The sequence below is a fragment of the Nicotiana tomentosiformis genome, chromosome 9, assembly GCF_000390325.3.
Source record: "Nicotiana tomentosiformis chromosome 9, ASM39032v3, whole genome shotgun sequence".
Classification (NCBI taxonomy): Eukaryota; Viridiplantae; Streptophyta; class Magnoliopsida; order Solanales; family Solanaceae; genus Nicotiana; species Nicotiana tomentosiformis.
This window is the reverse complement of record NC_090820.1, coordinates 71,731,267-71,750,287: the sequence shown is the minus strand read 5'-3', so window position 1 is coordinate 71,750,287 and position 19,021 is coordinate 71,731,267. Positions and strand designations below refer to the sequence as shown.

At 36.9% G+C, this 19,021-nt stretch overlaps 1 protein-coding gene across 1 annotated transcript; it reads left to right on the top strand.

The window, feature by feature from the left end:
• The first annotated feature begins 202 nt into the window (after positions 1-202).
• On the top strand, positions 203-17,806 carry LOC104118807 (uncharacterized). The gene is made up of 10 exons (XM_009630168.4): positions 203-522; positions 1,586-1,736; positions 1,832-2,015; positions 4,100-4,170; positions 13,048-13,185; positions 13,422-13,513; positions 15,408-15,679; positions 16,417-16,502; positions 16,639-16,740; positions 17,350-17,806. Exons 1-10 carry the CDS (start codon positions 443-445, stop codon positions 17,509-17,511), a joined length of 1,338 nt encoding a protein of 445 aa, XP_009628463.1. The 5' UTR covers positions 203-442; the 3' UTR covers positions 17,512-17,806.
• Positions 17,807-19,021: the final 1,215 nt, after the last annotated feature.

The following is a 19,021-nucleotide window of genomic DNA, read 5'->3' as shown; positions in this document are numbered from 1 at the left end:
TTGTTGCATTCCTCCTGTGGCTATATAAGATATGTGGAAAAAATTAGTTGTGAATTTGAAAAAGACAAATGAGAGTTTAAAATGTAGAATAACTATGTTCTAAGATTATTTCTTTTTAGTTTTTAATTTATCCCACAGCTACAAACATTTGCTTTTTATTTGCTTAAATTTATATATTGTCGAAATTTAGCAACGCCCCCTCCCCCCCCCAAAAAAAAAAATGGCGCCCAGTTTGTCAAAGTATGTGGAGAGAGCAACTTTGGTTATGCCAGAGCAAAACACGCATCAAGAAGTTGTACTAATGCGCAGTTGAAGCTGTACCATATTAAGGCAGGATAAAAAATCTCTGTGGCGTCATCAATTGTACTCCTCCTAACAAACTTCCTTTAACATTGAAAGCAAAGTTTCGAGAGCTTCTCAGCCAAGTGATAAAAATTAAACCATGAGGAGCGACAGGGAGGAAGATCCAAGGAATGCTACTATTGATTCAAGATTCAACCAAACTCTCAGAAATGTTCAAGGGTAATTGATGCCTGTTATTTATTCAGATCTATATAATTCTCATAAACCCACCACTTAGATTTCTAGTAAAATCCCCTTTTCCCCCTATCATTTTAAATGTACCCTTTTGAGGGAATTCAAGTTATCTATGATCAATTGGACTTGGGGAGTGTCTGATCAGTGAACGAGTACGCGTATTCTGTAATCTGAATGGTGGATTTGTGATTAGAAATGCATTTAATATTTATCATTTCCTTTTATGAATTTCTGTGCTACTTACTACTAGGACAAAGAGAAATAGTTAACACCAAGCTCAGTACATTTGTCTGTAAGGTGATATGCCAAAAACTCAAAACTTGGATTCCCAGGAGAATCCTATTTCAAGTGCTCAGCTTTTGAGGATAGTTGAGCAAAATTTAGCCTTTATTTGATCAAATGAAGTTGGGCGACAAGACATTGGTGTATGCAGATGAGGCATCCTTAGGTAGACTTGAACCATTGATCAGTGCCCAAAAGCTCTGCTTCTTTTTTGCCTATGGAGGAATTTGGTTATGCACCTTGCCTAGTTTCTTCACTATTGGTGCTAGCTCCAGCATAAACTAGCAGTAGGAGATGAACAACTTTGTTTGCATATAAAGTGACTTTTTACTTATTTCTTGAAGTTAATGGTTACAATTTTTAATGATACATTTAACAACTCCATTTCCGGTTTCATTAGTATTTTAATAGTTTGCTGTAGAAGGGTTGAGCAAAAAAGAAATGCTGAGGAAAGAAGCCCAAACTTAGCCCCTGAACGTGAACTGCATTGCACATACTTATTGCTTCTTATCCTTTTATTGGATATTGCCATTCTAGTGACTTCTTTTGTTAACATGTTGCAACTTTGTCTCATAGCTATGGCCCTGAAGCACTATCTGAAATCATTATCTTTACTGATTAAAGAAAAAACCCTCTAAAATAATAATCGTTGGTATTTAACAGTCAAGGATGTTGATTTCTTGGTTTGATTCTTTTTGAATCAGAACACCTTCTTTTTTGCTATAACTTTTAACAAGGAAGTCACAAAAATTATGATGTGATGCAGGTTGCTAAAGGGACGCAGTTTCCCTGGCAAAGTACTGATTACACGGAGGTCAGACCCAGTGGAAAACTCAACAGTGAGGTCTCCGGATAATCATGGCAGTCCAAGAGATAGTGAGACGGGACCAAGCCAACAGACAGATGGATCTTTTGAGGTATGACCGGTGCTGATATTCAGTGTACTGGGATTTGTGGTATATCTATTGCTTATATGTATCAGCATAAGTAAGCTCTTTTCTTTGTATATCAGGATGAGCTGCAAAAGAGAAGCAATCTGAATGCTAGCTCATCCGCTAGCCAGTCAAAATCGTCCACTTCAAATTTAGAACACACATCCAACGAAGTACAGAAGCCATCGATGGGCTCAAGAGCTACTGATTCAGCTAGGCTAATGAAATTCACCAAAGAATTATCAGCGCCAACTGTTATTCTAGGTACCAAGATATGTTTTTGGTTATATAAACATATATGATTCTTTTCTTGCATAATTTGGCATATGTTTTATGATTTCTTTTTATCCCTCCCTAGGAGCTCCCCACTTTGCTCCCTTGATGACTCGAATCTGCAACCTTAAGGTTGGAGGTGGAGGTTGCTTACCACTTGAGCAAATGTCTCTTGTCAAAATTTGGCATATAGTGGTGAGAGCTTATTATTTGGGAACCTATGGGTGCCAAGATCCTAAAAAGATGTCTTTTGTTTGACTAGTTAATGATTGAGTATCCTTTACATGCATTTACTCCTGAACTTTTCACTATTAATTTCTTTGAGAAATTGGGAGAAGAATTTCCTTTCTCACCATGAAAAGGCAGTCCCTTTAAGGCGGTCAACCTTCCTGACCCTCTCCCTTCCCCTTATTCTTCTTTTTTCATTTGTTTCAAGTATGCTCCGGGTTTGAAAATCCTTGACATAGGTCCCCTAACAATTCATAAAATATTGTTGCAAATGCATTGAAGATGCTTGGTACCTTTCCCGATCTACCAAATGTGTAACAAATGAGCTTATGACTTAACACAGATGCTATAACTAATTCAAAGGAACATTGATGTAGTGTAGATGCACAAAAATGTAATAATGCGACTAATACTGTTTCTAGACCTCAATGAAAAAAGAAAATATTTTTGTGATAGCTGAAAATGCTCTTGGAGGATTTGTAGAGCATCTTGATGATGCTGTGTGAGAGTTGAAATTCTAGTTTCGCCTACAATAGTCTTTGAGAGGAGAATTTCCTTATATCCCTATGATCTCTCTGCAATTGGGTTTAAAGTTCAGGGTAGGGGATGTAATGCTTAAATTAGTATGCTTCCTTTGTTCCTGGAAATGAATAGATGCAGGAAAATGTTCCTGTTCACCGCACCTTGTTGAGATGGGGGAATGGAATTAGGTGATGCAGCTTAAATCTGAAGAAGATAGAAAGTTTGAGCCGCTCGGAACTTCATTATCAGTTGACTCTCAGGATTAAGTAAAAGACTAGGAGAAAATCCATCATGCAATATTTAACAACAGCTACAAGTCTTCAGAAGTTACAAATTAAAAGAAAAAACTGATAATACTAGACAAAAGGTTTCACCTGACTTTACGACTTCAATACAAACATTTTGACAGGAACTCCACTAAGACACCTACCCAGTAGGAAAGAAAAAGAACTAGAAACTAGTATGTAACCTGCCAAAAGTAATTTATGGTCTATCAAAAATTACAATGCTCATGAACATAAAGTACCTGTTACCCATGAAAGAAAAATGTTTGATGAAGCGCTAACTAATCTTGGTATCCTTGAAATTAGAACTTTTTTATAATAATAGATTGGGACAGTTAAAAAGTATAACTTAAAGAAAGGCAATAAACTAGTATGCACCCAAGGGTGTGGCCTAGTAGTCAATGAAGTGGGTGAAAACCATGAGGTCGCAGGTTCAAATCCCAGTGGAGGCAAAAAAATACTAGGTGATTTTTTTCTATCTATCCAAGCGTTGATGGATAGAGTTACTTGATACCTGCTGCTGATGAAATGGGAAGGTTCATTTGCGTCAAGATTTTGAGCGGCTCATTGTACGCTTACTTGAAATTCTTACTATACCTAAAGAAGAGCTTTGATCTCCGGCCAAGGATAAGCCTTTTGGAGGCTCGAAATTGTCGTAGTGGCCTATTACTACATCCCTCCCTGCCACTTTAAATACTATCATTGGCATATCCTTTGGCACGTTGATCACAAAGGTGATGCTTTCTTTGGCTTCCATTCTTTAGTCTCACGGGCTTTGTGAATTTTCACTAGCTAGGCCTTTAATGTTCAGACTAAAAGAGATAGTTCTACACATATCATAACCGAAACTACTGTTTCTGGTTTGCTCTCACACGGGTTTTGATCTTTCTTCCTTCTTGATGACTTGCATAGATTTGAAGATTTAGTAACTATTGTTTGTTACAACTTACAACTTGGAAAGCTATTTTGTTAATTCTCAATGCTATTACCGGTCTGATTGTTGCATTTTCTTCTTTATGTACTTCCCAACTTCTCTTGCAGAAAAATTGCGAGAATTAGCTTGGAATGGTATCCCATCATATTTGCGACCCAACATATGGAGGCTTCTTTTGGTATGGTTCTAATTAACTTTATTTTTCTGGAAAAATTTTAGGTCAGTAGATACGAGGAATTATATATTAACATGGGATCAAGGAGATGCTGAAGTACAAGAAATAAAGAAAGAAAAAAGAAAAAAAAGAACGAAGATAAAAAAAGGGGGTAAGATCTTGAAGGGCCCACAACTAGAAATGTAATCTAGTAGCTGGCAAAAACCTTCAACTCCTTCCATCAACTCTTCCTTATATCATAATGTTGATTGGCTTGATTATTAGGGAAAATTTGATTTGATTCTGATTGATTGTAATTTATTTTCCTTCTTAAAATAGTCATAAGACCTTGTGTATAAATACTTTTGCTTAGGGATGTAAGAACATAAAAAAGTCTTTTCTTCTTCTCAAATCTACATGGTATTAGAGTTATTGCTGCCTTTTTGAGGTGAGTTATCTCTTCGCAGCACTAGAGTTCTATTTTTATCAAAGAGACTTAGGGTTCCGGTGTGTCAGTTAGCTTTCCGGCCGGATCTGCAGTTTTCCGATGACTTTTTCCGGAAATATTTTCAGATCTCGGGTCGTAGGCCTATTCCGACCCTTTCCATCCAAGTTTCGGCAGATTCCGGCCAGGCAGAATTTTTACGACTAGTTTTTCGGTGGGTTTTTCCGGCGAGATCAAGCAGATTCTATCTCTAGAAGTTTATTTCTATATTTCTTAATATCCCTATTCGATTTTTTGACACTAAGGATTATTACCTGTTCAAACTATTTCCAACCCTTTCCATCCAAGTTTCGGCAGATTCCGGCCAGGCAGAATTTTTCCGACTAGTTTTTCGATGGTTTTTTCCGGCGAAATTAGGCAGATTCTATCTCTAGAAGTTTATTTCTATATTTCTGAATATCCCTATTCAATTTTTTGACACTATGGATTATTACTTGTTCAAACTATGGGTGATACAAAAACAGATAATAATTCTATGTCTCTAATTAGTGCTGTTAAATTGGATGGGGCTGATACGTATCTTTCTTGGTCAAGATCTTGTCTAATTTTTATCAAGTCTAGAAAGTTACTTGGTTATATTACTAGAGAAAAGAAAGCACCTGCTGTGTCTGAACCTAACTATGGTCAATGTTGATAATTCCCATGTTATGACATGGCTTTTGAACACTATGCACCCCCGAATCTCTAAGCGATATTTATTGCTTGATACCACTAAAAAGATCTGGAATTCAACTAGAGGCACTTACTCTCGCAAGGGAAATGATGCCTAGATCTTTGAGATTCGAAATAAAATTCATGCTACTGAGCAAGGTAAGTTGACTATCACTGATTACTATTCCGAATTAAGTGGGTTATGGCAGGAAATTGACTATTATCAAGATCTCCAAGCGAATTGTACTGCTGATGCAGTTCTCTTTCAACAATTAGTTGAAAAGGAAATGGTTTATGATTTTATGGCCGGTTTGAACCAAGAGTATGATCAGACCAGGGTTTAAGTTCTCGGTAAAATTCCTTTTCCTTCTTTTGCGGATGCATACTCTTATGTTCAACAGGAAAAGAGTCGACGAGGGGTCATGCTTTAGAGGGTGTTTGGATTGGCTTATTTTAAGTGCTTATTGCCTTTTAAGTACTTTTCTAGTTTGTGGTGTTTGATAATGATAAAAGTGCTTAGAAGCACTTATTTTTAGGCGTGAAAAGTACAAAAATAAGCCAAAAGCCAAAAGTTGGGTATTGCCAACTTATGGCTTTTAGCTTATAAGCTACTTTTTAAAAGCCAATCCAAACACCCTCTTATTCAGCACCAACCGAGAAGTCTGGGTTAACTATGTCTCATGAGCAACCAAGGGCAATCACTTCTGATAAAGATCACATGCACTGTGATTATTGTTTAAAGCCAAAGCAAAGGAGACATGCTGGAAACTGCATAGTAGGCCAACTAGAGGTCGGGGAGGAAAATGTATAAGTCCATCAAGGGTTCAGGCGAATATCAGTAAATGTGGAGACATCCAAGGAAACTGCTTTTGGAGAAGCTTTGTCTTCAGACGAAGTTCAGCATCTTCATCGTCTCCTGAACAAACTTGATTCTTCTAATGTTTCCACTTCCAATTACGTGTAGTCATGTATTGCCTTTAATGTTCACCTTAATTCTTAGATTATTGATTATTATGCGAATAGACACATGATAGGCTCCTCTAAAGACTTTCAAAACTACTCTCCATTCCCAAAGAGGATTATGCCAGAATAGCCAATGGCTCCCTAACTCCTGTCTTTGGAACAAGTTCTGTTGTCTGTACACTTGATATTACATTATCATCCATTCTCCATGTGCCTGAGTTTCCTATTAACCTGTTAGTGCCATCACCAAAAAACTAAATTGTAGTGTCGAGTTCTTCCCTGATCATTGTGTTTTTTAGGATCTTCAAATAAGGTAGAAGATTGGCAGTGGTAAATTGCATGATGACTTATATTGGATTCATAGAACTCGAGACTTTGGTCGGGCCTTTTTTGGAGGAACTAAGGATGTCAACCAAGAACTAATACAATGGCATAAACGGTTGGGGCATCCATCATTTTTTGTTTTAAAGAAGTTATATCCTAGTTTGTTTTCCAGAACTGAGTTTGAATCTTTGTTTTGTGATGCTTGTGAATTTGCCAAGCATACAAGGAACTCTTATCCTTTAAGTGACAATAAAAGTGCAACTTCTTTTTCGACTATTCATTCTAATGTATGGGCTCCTACTCAAACAATTTCTTTGTTGGGTAGTCGATGGTTTGTTATTTTCATTGATTGTTACACTAGGATGACTTGGGTGTATTTGTTAAAAGCCAAAAGTGCAGTTTTCTCCTATTTTCAGTCATTTCATAAGATGATTTGTACCCAATTTGAGGCTAAGGTAAAAATCTTGCGAATTGACAATGGCACAGAATGCATTGAAAAATATTTTGGTGCTTATTTGGAGTCTAGTTGCCCTTATAGGTTTATACCAGTGCACAAAATGTTGTTGCTGAAAGGAAAAATAAGCATTTGTTAGGAGTAACAAGATCTCTTATGTTTACTATGAATCTACCAAAACCTTACACCTACGAAAATCAGGTGAGTAACAACTATATCCCTTCTGAACACGAGAATAACCAAGGAAGACACACTTAGAGCACAATGAGCTATCTTATCTTTTCCAGGGACTAAGTTATGAACGAAACATGTGCTCCCAAAAACACGAGGGGGAAAACAGTATAAGGGTGATTGGGGAAACAATATTGAATGCGGAATCTGATTCTGGATGGGAGATGAAGGCATCCGATTAATCAAATAATAAGTTGTGAGAACTACATCGCCACAAAAACGCAACGGAACATGAGACTTAATGAGAAGTGTGCGAGCAGTCTCAATGAGATACCTATTTTTTCTCTCAGCTACCCCATTTTGTTGAGATGTGCACGCACAAGATGTTTGATGAATGATTCCTTGAGAGTTCAAGCGTGGAAGGTATGGAAAATAGAAAATAACTCAGACCGATTTTTCATCAAAAATATCCAAGTGCACCTGGAATAATCATCAATGAAACAAAGTAGCGGAATCCCAAGGTAGAACTGACCCGGCTAGGACCCCAAAAATCTGAATGGACTAAAGTGAAAGATGACTCCGCTCGATTATCGGGACATCGAGGGAAATGAGAGCGAGTATGCTTACCAAGCTGACATGACTCACACTGTAGAGTGGACAAGTGAGATAAACCAGGTACCATTTTATGAAGTTTTGACAAACTAGGATGTCCCAACCGTTTATGTAATAAATCTGGTGAATCAGACAAGTTGTTGAAAGAAGACAAGATGTGAGTCCATGTGAGTTAGCAAGGATAAGGTAATAAAGTCCATTTGATTCACGCCCGGTACCAATGATCCGCCCTATACTGCGTTCTTGTATAAAAACAAGGTCATCAAGAAATAAAACAGCGCATTTAAGTGATTTGGTTAAGCGACTAATGACTATGAGATTAAAAGGACTACTGGGAACATAAAGAACTGAATCTAAATGTAAGGAAGGAAGTGAACTTGCTTGACCTATTGCAGTTGTCATGGTTTGAGACCCATTGGTCATTGTGACTGTTAGAAGAGCTTGAGAATATGAAATACTAGTGAAAAGAGATTTGTTACCAGAAATATAATCAGATGCACCTGAATCAATGACCTAAGAATTGGAGGATGAAGATTGGGAGACACAAGTCACGCTATTACATGTTTGAACAACGGAAGTTGTCTCTGAAGATGTCTGTTTACATGCTTTGTACTGAAGCAACTCAATATAATCCGGTAGAGAAACCATCCAACTATTCATAGTATTGGATCCCATGTCGCTACAATTAATTTCTCAAATTCTTGACTAAAAGTTGTAGGGTTAACTTGAAATAGTGGAAATCAATAACTCCTAGAAAACCGACGAAATATCTGGGAAAACACTGGTCACGCCGGAAAATTCCAAAGTTGTCGGAATCTGTCGGAAACAGTACTGGTGGACTCGGAATTGCTGTGCGAACAGGCTGTCCTGAAGAAGCTCGGCCAAACAATGGCCAGAGAAGCACGCACGCGTCGGTGTGTGGGACAGACGCACCGGCGGAATCACAGATTTGGGTGGTGCGTGAAGGCGCGTGGGGTGTCTGTTGTCGGAGAATCTTAATGGGGTTTGGTCGCTGGAGTTTTCAGAGTCTAATGGTGGTGTTGGTTTGTGCACAACACTCACCAAACGTGAGATGACACAAATCAGTCACTTAGGTCACCGTAAAATTGCACGGTGACTTAGTTCTTTCTTCCCGGATATCGCTGGAATGACGCACAACGATCTTTTCTCACTAATGCTCTGATACCATGTGAGAAAGCACGGGAGAAAATATTATTGCTTCTTATTCTATGTTACAATGAGCCCTATTTATATGTATACATAACACATAACCTATTCCTATTACATACGGGACTGACCAATTTCATATATTCACATAACTATTCTAACATAGAGAATCCCGGAGATGGTTATCCTAGAATAGGACTTCTTACCCTACCAAGATAGTTTGTAATCCAGGATACCTAGGTACAAATCATCTATGAATTATTTAAGAAGAGAAGTTGAACAAGTTGAAAGAGTGAAGCTAGATTTGCACTCTGGTGACAAACTTTGGAAGTAATGATTCACTTGTAAATGGGCCATCTTATGTCACTGCATTGGGCCACCAAAGACTGAAACAGAGGGGGCAGTGAGCTGTACATTTCAAGTGCAATCCCTCTTGTTCTGCAGATGTTCAATCCTTCTAGTGAGGATGGCATGCCTTCCACTATCATTTCAGTGTGGGCAGAGCTATTACTGATAGGATGGTTGTGACATATGCACAATGTCAAGCTATGCAACTGTATAATCTCATTACCCATTTGTAGCATCAAATGCATGAACTTATGTTTAGTTTTTGTGGAGTCGTACACTCATGTATAGTTTGATGTGGTGGCCATGTTCTGTCATATACTGCATAAGGTTATTCTAGGAGAAGCAATGACCATGCAACGTAGATTAGTAGTCTTAGATGTAAAGCTTTAGAGTAGAGTGAGAAATGAGACGACTTGCAAGCAACCACGAACTAGGTGGTGGGCATTAAAAGGCGCTCACCGATTAGTGTTTTAAGAAAAACTACGGGAGCAGGGAGCTCGAGACTTAGAGGGAGACATAGACATCTTGTGGAAGGGATGTCACGTTGCATTCGAAAAGTAGCAACTGAAGTGCTAGGTATGTCTAAAGGTCTAGGACTTCGACCACAGGAATCCTGATGGTGGAATGAGGAGGTACAAAGAGTTACTAAAGCTAAAAGAAAGTGTTATAGGAAGTTGCCAAAAGCAGAAGATGGAGAGGCCTTTGAAGAATACAAGATATCTAAGAGGGAAGCTAAAAGACTATTAGTTAAGTCCAAAGGAAGCTGTAGTGGCTTGTACTAAAATCAAGGGACATGGGAAAGGGAGAAAAAAATGTTTAAACTAGCATGACACGTCCGGGAGAGAAGAAAGGTAAGGATTTAAACCAGGTGAAGTGTATTCTCAAAAAATATTGACAGGAAATAATGAGATCAAGGAGAGATGAAGAGGTTATTTTGATCTATTGATAAACTCGAACCAAGAGAATAACATTTTAGACCTCTACGCGTCTGTGTAGATAGAACTTTAACTACACTCATTTAATTAAGCCGACAGAGGTAAAGGACGCCATAAAATGTGAAGATTAGAAAAGCTTGTGGTCCAGATAGTATCCCTATAGAGGTGTGAAAGTGTCTTGAAGAGGTTGGAGTAGAATGACTCACCAAGTTATTCAATGTTATACTAAGAAGTTGTAGGATGCCCTATGAATGGAGGAAGAGTACCCTGAATCCAAATTATAAAAACAAAGGAGATATTGAAAGTTGTGTGAACTATCGTGGCATTAAACTCATAAGTCATACGATGAAATTCTTGGAAAAAGTGATAGAACTTGGACTTAGGAACACACAAGAGTGACAGAGAGCTAGGTTGGATTTTTTTTTAAGGGATAAATAATATATTATATAAATATTTGCACTAAGCCAGTGCAACAGGCGTAATTACAGGTTGTGCAAATCAGCAATTGCGTCTAAAATGTCATCTACATCTGGTACAAAAACTAGTTTGCACCAAAAAGCGATCAACAAAATGCAATTAAGTTTAAGGCACTGTATATTCTTCTTTTGCCTTAAAAAATTCTGTTGTTTCTTTCAACCAGACAGACCACCTGATAACTTGAGGAACAGTGTTTCAGGTCTTTTGAGCTGCTTTCTTGAGTAGACCCTCCCTGGTCCAGCACTTCAGCATTTGAATTTATACGGAGGCTATATTCCTGCTATGAAGATTGATGGAAATTTATCGCGAAAGGAAGAAAGACCTACTGATGGTGTTCTTGACTTAGATAAAGATTAGGATAAACTATTGTGAAAGGTCCTTTGGTGGGTGATGAAGAAGAAAGAAATTCATATCAAATATATAAATGCCATAAATGATATGTATGACAGAGAGCGTGAAAATAGTAGTAGGAGATACAAAGGAGTTCCCAATAAAGTGGGTCTAACCATGGATCGGCATTGAACCCCTACTTGTTTACCCTAGTAATGGATGAGCTAACCAACACAATATAAGATGAGGTCTCATGATGTATACTATTTGTTGATAATATTGTGTTAATTACAAAACTAGCGAGGTGTCAACCAAAAGCTTGAATTATGGAGAAGCACTTTAGAGAGTAAGGGTTTTAGGGTAAGTAGGAGTAAAGATTGAATACATGTATTGGAAGTTTAGTCAGCATGAGAAGGACAAAGTTGAGGTGAGACTAGAAGGGATTTGCGCTGCCAATGTGCAAGCAGTTTAGGTATCTAGGCTCGTTATTTCAAGAGAATGAAATGATAGATGAAGATGTTACTCATAAGATTAATAACAAGATGGTTGAAATGGAGAAGTGCTACCAGGGTGTTATGTGATAGAAAGATGCTTACCAAAGTGAAAGGTAAGTTTTATAGAACTATGAGACTGTCAATGTTATATGGTAGAGAATGTTGGGCCACTAAAATCCAACATGTCCAATAAAAGAGTGTTGCAAAGATGCCTATGCTAAGATGGATGTACAGTCATACAAGATTAGATAAGATTAAAATGACTACATTCGCTAGAAGCTGCAAGTAGCACGCACTGAGGATAAAATCCGAGAAGGTCGCTTGAGATGGTTTGGTCATGTATTGTGTCGACCTACAGATGCAGCAGTCAGTGGGTGTGAAGCTATGGTGAATGAAGGTGTTAAAAAAGGACTGGGTAGATGTAACATCACATGAATGGAAGTTGTCTCGAAAGACATACAATTCCTTGGAATCAATGCAACTTAACTAAAGATAAGATACAATGGAAGAAAAAGATACATATAGGTACTATTTACTAGTTGGGAATAAGTTTTAGACCTATTAGAGAACTTTTAATATTACTATTATTATTACTTATATATATATCCAAACAAGTTGGGGTCGGCTATATGAATCCTCACTTCTTTATTTAAGCTCAACTCATATATATATATATATATATATGAGTTGAGCTTAAATAAAGAAGTGAGGATTCATATAGCCGACCCCAACTTGTTTTCTAGAAGTTGGGACTCTCCTTTGTCCTGGTACTCAAGAATACAACCAACCTATAAAAGTTCTTAAAAGATGTTTTATGCTGATAAAAAAGAGTTCTTAAAAGATGTTTGTATATGAAGCATTTCATGCGGTGGTTCCCAAGGCTTTGGTCTAGTGGTAAGAGTGCAATGCGATGTGTGGGTTAGGCGCATGCCACGGATTCAAACCATGCTGCAGATAAAAGTCTTGTATTTTTCAATCTCAAAAAAGAAGTCTGGTATTTAAGAGAAGGGTAGAGGTAGGGGTCTGTCATCCACTCAGCTTCGAGCGTGCGCCATTGGCCCTTTAGCATTTCTCGGTTAAAAAAAAAAGAAGCGTTTCATGTAGTGCCGTTGTATAATTTTTTTGATATTAGTAATCTCTGGTTAACCTGTAGAAGTACTTAAAAGAATCTTGTATATGAAGCATTCCATGCAGCGCTGTTTAAAATATGAGTTCTGATAATAGTAGTTGCTGGTTTTGGTATTTATTTGGGGATATATTAGCCTATCCTGTGAACTTCTTTTGTTGAAATTGAGCTTTTAGCCAGAGCTCGCTAATCACTTGATCTCTGCTTCAGTTTGCTAATATTCCTGTACACAAGTTTGCTTGCTTCCTACATTGTTTACAAAACCTGCCAAACTAGATTGCGGGTTTTCTTATTAGACATAGTTTGTTGCTTTTTATGAAATTTAAATAATGAGCTGACAACAGGGATATGCACCCCCTAATTCAGATAGAAGGGAGGGAGTTCTGAGAAGAAAGCGTCTAGATTATCTTGATTGTGTTGCTCAGTACTATGACATTTCAGATATTGAGCGCACAGATGAAGAGATCAACATGCTTCGGCAGGTATTATGGATGCTGTTCTTTTTAATTACATCGGAGGAGGGGGAAAGGGGAAGGGGAAGCTATGCTACTGATGGGGTTTGAACCCTCCACCTTTAATGTGGAAGGCAGGGAGCTCACCAAGAGAGCTAGCCCTCAACCCCTTATAGATGCTGTTGGGTTGTCTGTTTTGATCTTTTTTATGCCTCACTTTCCGGATGTCATCAATCATATAACTACTACTTTTCTTGTGCTATTAGATTGCTGTTGACTGCCCTAGAACGGTGCCTGATGTTTCTTTTTTCCAACAAGCACAAGTTCAGAAATCCCTGGAGCGCATACTCTACATTTGGTAAACTACTTCTCCGTATTTGTTATCTGTAACATTCTCCTTGAATCCAAAGTTTCTCTACAAAGGGAAGAGGAAAGAAAATATTACATTCATTTCTTTAGTTAAGATACGAGTGGCAAACATGCGGGTCGGGTCGGATATGGTTCGGGTCGAAAACGGGTAATAGAAAAACGGATAAATTATCCGACCCGGCCCATATTTAATACGGATAAAAAATGGGTTAACCGACGGATAATATGGGTAACCATATTATCCATGACTTTTTGAATATGATCACTTTTGGGATAATTCCTAGTCTCCCAAACTTGAGCAACCCCCAATTTGAGGCTTTACAAATGTAAAAGTTAAACTCATTGGTTATCCATTGGTTACCTATTGGTTATCCATTTTCTAAATGGATAATATGGTTCTTATCCATATTTGACACGTTTTTAAAAAGTTCATTATCCAATCCATTTTTTAATGGATAATATGGGTGGTTAACTGTTTTCTTTTAACCATTTTGCCACCACTAAGTTAAGATGTGGAACTAGATGAGAAAGCAATGATTGGGTTGTAATGGGTTGTTGGCATGGTCGAAATTGGTAGTAGCCATTCGGGATGTGCGTTAGTCGGATTAAACGGAAAAACCAAAGCAAAGCGAATGTTTTGGTTTTCCTTTTTTTATTTTTTGGTCTTAGATAAAAATTTATGATTGTTGGTTTTCGGTTTGAATACGTATTTTTTAAAATAAAAATTGAAAAAAACAAAATCCCGAATTACTAATATATACTTTTTATTTTTATTTTTATTTTGCACTTAAATATCTTGTGTTTTTTAAAATTTAGGGATTTGCTTGTCTTAAGCTTGGACTCTTCTTTCCTAGTTCCCATCTTTCTGTCTTTCAGTTTTCTTACTTTTGCAACTACAATATACTTAACGTTTGGTGCCACAGTATGTCAGTTAGCAGAAGATATTGTAAACGAATTTTCAGATAAGATCTACTTAATTTATTTGTAATTTTTAATCAACTACCGAGATTATATCCTTATTTATCTATATGTTTGCTATGTTTGACATTTTCTGAGAGTGTGAAAAATGGTTTCAAGTTTTTCAAACGATCATTTCCGAGTATAAGGTGACTTTCGTTTTATGAGTTAGCTTGATTAATATTAAGGATCTCTCTTCCATCAGAGAGTTCTTGTAAGCGAACTCACAATTTTTGTTGTTTCATGAACTTATCTTTTTTTTTTTCAGAAAGCACGTACATCTCGACAAGGATATGTATGTATGGAAAGAAAAAAGAATCATGAGAAATTTATGATCTCCTCTTCTTTATAGTTACTGATTTATACACCAAGTAGCACACTAAGATTTTGCTATGTACAATACCTTGCTCATTCTTATAACCAAATAAAAATTAATGATTATAGCAATTAAGAGAAATCCAATAACCCAAACCAAACCGAATCGAAAAGAGAGAAATAAAGCCCAAACCGAATTTATTTTGGTTTTGATTGGATTGCTCATCCCCGTTCAATATTGGATCAACCAATAGGGGGCCGTTGCACTGACCTCTTTTTTTTATTGATTCAATGCAATAGGGGATAAGTATCAAGTAAATCGGTATAAGTGGTTGTGCTCTCGCAACTGGAAGCTTGGCAGCACTAAAACACAGTTCAACCCCTATCTGGATTGCGAAAACGGAAAACTGAAAAAGTGGATCCAAATACAAAACCAAATCAAAACCGGAATGCACACCCCTAGGCCGTAGTAGCCATCCCCTTAAGGGTGTCCAGAAAATAAAACTTAAAGAGTAGAAGATGCATGGGCATCCGTTAACCTTTTTTAATTGCTCATGTTGGTGTTTTGTATGCTCTCTCATATGTTGGTGATTTATCATTTTCCTTTCTAGGGCCATCCGGCACCCTGCGAGTGGATATGTGCAGGGAATAAATGATCTTGCAACACCATTCTTAGTTGTTTTCTTGTCAGAACACTTGCAAGGGAGCATTGACAAATGGATGATGTCTGATCTGCCTTCTGAGAAAATATCTGGCATAGAAGCTGACTGTTATTGGTGTCTATCAAAATTGCTTGATGGGATGCAAGACCATTACACATTTGCTCAACCAGGAATCCAGCGCCTTGTGTTTAAGCTAAAGGAGCTGGTTAGACGGATAGATGGTAATATCCTAGTGGTTTCTACTTTATTTGTTTTTTTTAACTACTGCATAATACAAGAAATCTGGAATTTGGTGTCAAACAGTACTGATTTCCTATATGTGAAACAGTGATTTATTTTAAAGGTTAAGCAAAAAACATTTCAGCATATTATATGTTTATTTATGTTGTGAATAAGTTAACTTTCTATGACCGTATGAAAAAGGACGCATACCTCTATGATTGGCATCATTATGAGGGTGTTTTACTGTTGGAACCAGTATTTATTTCATTCTATTTGTCTTGGCCAGCTAAGATTGTTCTGTATTGGTTGCAATGGGTTACACATGTAGGTATTTTCTATAATTTGTTGATGGAGGTGGCTGAGATTGTCTTTTGATAATTGGAACTTGAATCACGTGAACATTTGGACATGGTAAAGACACATTACAAGTTTTATGTTACCATTCTCAAAAAAAAAAACACATTACAAGACTAATTACTAGAAAATGTTAAAAGAAGCTGATAAAATGTTGAATTTCATCAAGTGTAAGAAAACCCTAATTTGCTTCTGAAGTATTAGAGGTTAACCATGATTAAACTGTGGTTTTTGAGGTAACAAAGTACGAGAACCGAAAGTAGGGTGACTAAGAAATGGCAGCATAATTACTGTTCTCTCCGTCCTGTCTATATATATTCTTTCAGAAATTTTTTACGTGACATGTTATAATTTTGATATTTGGTTCCTCCCCATTTAATAGAACCTGTGTCAACACACATGGAAGAGCAAGGGCTTGAATTTCTCCAGTTTGCTTTTCGCTGGTTCAACTGTCTCTTGATACGCGAGGTTTGTTTTTCTGCCTTTATCATATTAATTTTTTTTTTCATCCTTTTTCTAAGTTCTGCATTGTTGATAAAGCCCTTTTCAGGTGTCATAGTAAAGAATACCTTAAGACAGAGACCTAATCAATCTATTCTTGCAGATCCCTTTCCATCTTGTTTCTCGATTGTGGGATACATACCTTGCAGAAGGTGATGCGCTGCCAGATTTTCTTGTATATATTGCTGCAAGCTTTCTGCTCACAGTAAGATTTCTCTTAATATCTGCTTGAGATTTATGTGATGACATTGATGGTGTGTTTGGTATGAAGGAAAATGTTTTCCTGGAACTCATTTTTCAAAAATATTTGCCTTTCATACCAAACACTCCCTGAATCTTACTGGCATTACATATACAGAAAAAACACACTAACACAAACACACACTCTTTTACCTTATTTTAGAAAGAAAGGTTTGTTAGACAAGTCCAGAATGGATTGGTAAATATCGAATTGAAGGAAACAGGGTTCAAGTATTATTATAAGTTATAGGCACCCCTTGACATATGACGCATGGTCTTAGACCATGCAAAGAAAGAATCTATCATGGGTATCGTTACACAGTATTCCAGTCACTGACCCAAAACCTCTGTTTCTTGTGACCAGAGTGTTATTTTCCTGCGTATGCATTATAAGTCTCTTGAGCAGCAGTAGTTCTTCATACTCTTTCTAATACCAATTTTATTTTCCATACACAACTGAATCTTAGAGCATTCCTTTGCCTGTTCTATTTACTAGACCTGATATTCCTATGAAGAATTGCTGTTCAAGGAGCTTTGCTATGTATATTTGCTCAATGTTGTGTTTATTGTGCAGTGGTCAGATAAGCTGCTGAAGCTTGACTTCCAAGAGATGGTTATGTTCCTTCAGCACCTTCCAACTCATAACTGGAGCCATTCAGAGCTTGAGATGGTACTTTCTAGAGCTTACATGTGGCATGCCATGTTCAACAGATCACCCAGCCACTTGGCTGGCTGAAGTGGATTTTTTTTTTTAATTTTTGTTTCAACTTTTTGTATTTTCTTATCCGTTTTTTTGTTTTTGTAAAAGTCGTTCAATTTTCCATTGTTGGTTTTCCTCTTCTCGTTTAGAGCCTAAATCTGCTATTGCATTCACTACCAATTGTTTCTTTTCTTCTGTATTATGCTTTGTAAGATGTGTATGCTAAATCCTTATCATTATATGTTGCCTTTCATTAGAGAGAATACATCAAATGTAGAAAAACTGGAAAGCTTGCTTGTTAACTTCATAAATGTGATAGCTGTATATTTCAGTCTGCTCTTTACTTGAATTATTCGATCATATGTGACTTGCAAAAATCAACGCGCTATTTTGATGGGTGTCTACGAGCTTAACAATGAAGAAAGTTTTTCCTAGTTTTTAACACACTTGTTTTATAGTTATCGCTTATCTATTTCTTCTTCCGTTTGTCAGTGTTCCTTGTCCCTTTAAGCCAAAAGCTGAAGGAAAGTGCATAACCTATTTGGGTTTTTCCCCTCTAGATATAGACGTAAGGAAATAGTCCGCAATCTTAAAAGGGTTAAAGTGTATGACTTCACTTGCTTTAATCTTTTGTTTCTCGAATATGATCGTTTCTGTAACAAAAAGTTTTATCTCCAAGTCCCAGAGACATTTTTGGTTTCTTTTGGGGCAGTTTAAGCTCTCTTCCGCACCCGCTCGCGCAGAAGTTCCTTCTTTCATGTAATCTCATCTTAATCAGTTTTCAGTTATTTTATTTTTCTTCCTTGTTCCATTTTCGGCCAATCGATATACTTAGCTTCGGACAGATGAAATTAGGAGTTAGATTTAGTGTTATCTTGCCATTATTTCTTTTTTGTTGTTGTGGGTATCGAATCTTTAGGGAAAATGTTTCTACAGATGCAGTTATCATGAGAAGATCAATGGAGAAAAGTAACATGATGTAAAAAAATTGCCTGTCATATTTGTAGAAAGCACAAGTTATATTCTAGTCATGATTTGGTGACAAGAATGTTAAACTGATGAAGAAAATGGGATTCATGTCAAACGGAAACATGAAATCACCAGTCATATCAGAAACAAGCATCAATGTAAATGAGATTTTTTCCGTCATACAATATTTGAAACTTATTTATCAAAATTGTCTTAATTTTGTATATTATTCACTCTAAACAAGGATTGTTTATAAATTATATACAATTCATAATTAGTGCCTTAAATTAGGGATTCAATTACACCATTTTTCCTTTTTTTTTTCTCCTCTCCTCTTTCCTTATTTTTCGGCGATATTTTTACCTTCCTAATGGCTGGCGTTTCTACTCTTAATAATTAGTACTCCGAAGATGGTATGTTCAAGTTATTTGTTGAGAAAAAGTCAAATACTTTCCACTTTTCGGGGAGTTTAATGTGATTCCTGTGTACGAGTTTTTTTTTTTTAAAGAGAAAAATTTTGGTCGGTTTGTTTGTAATTTAATTTGTCCTTGAATCTTACCTTCCTTTTCTTTATTTT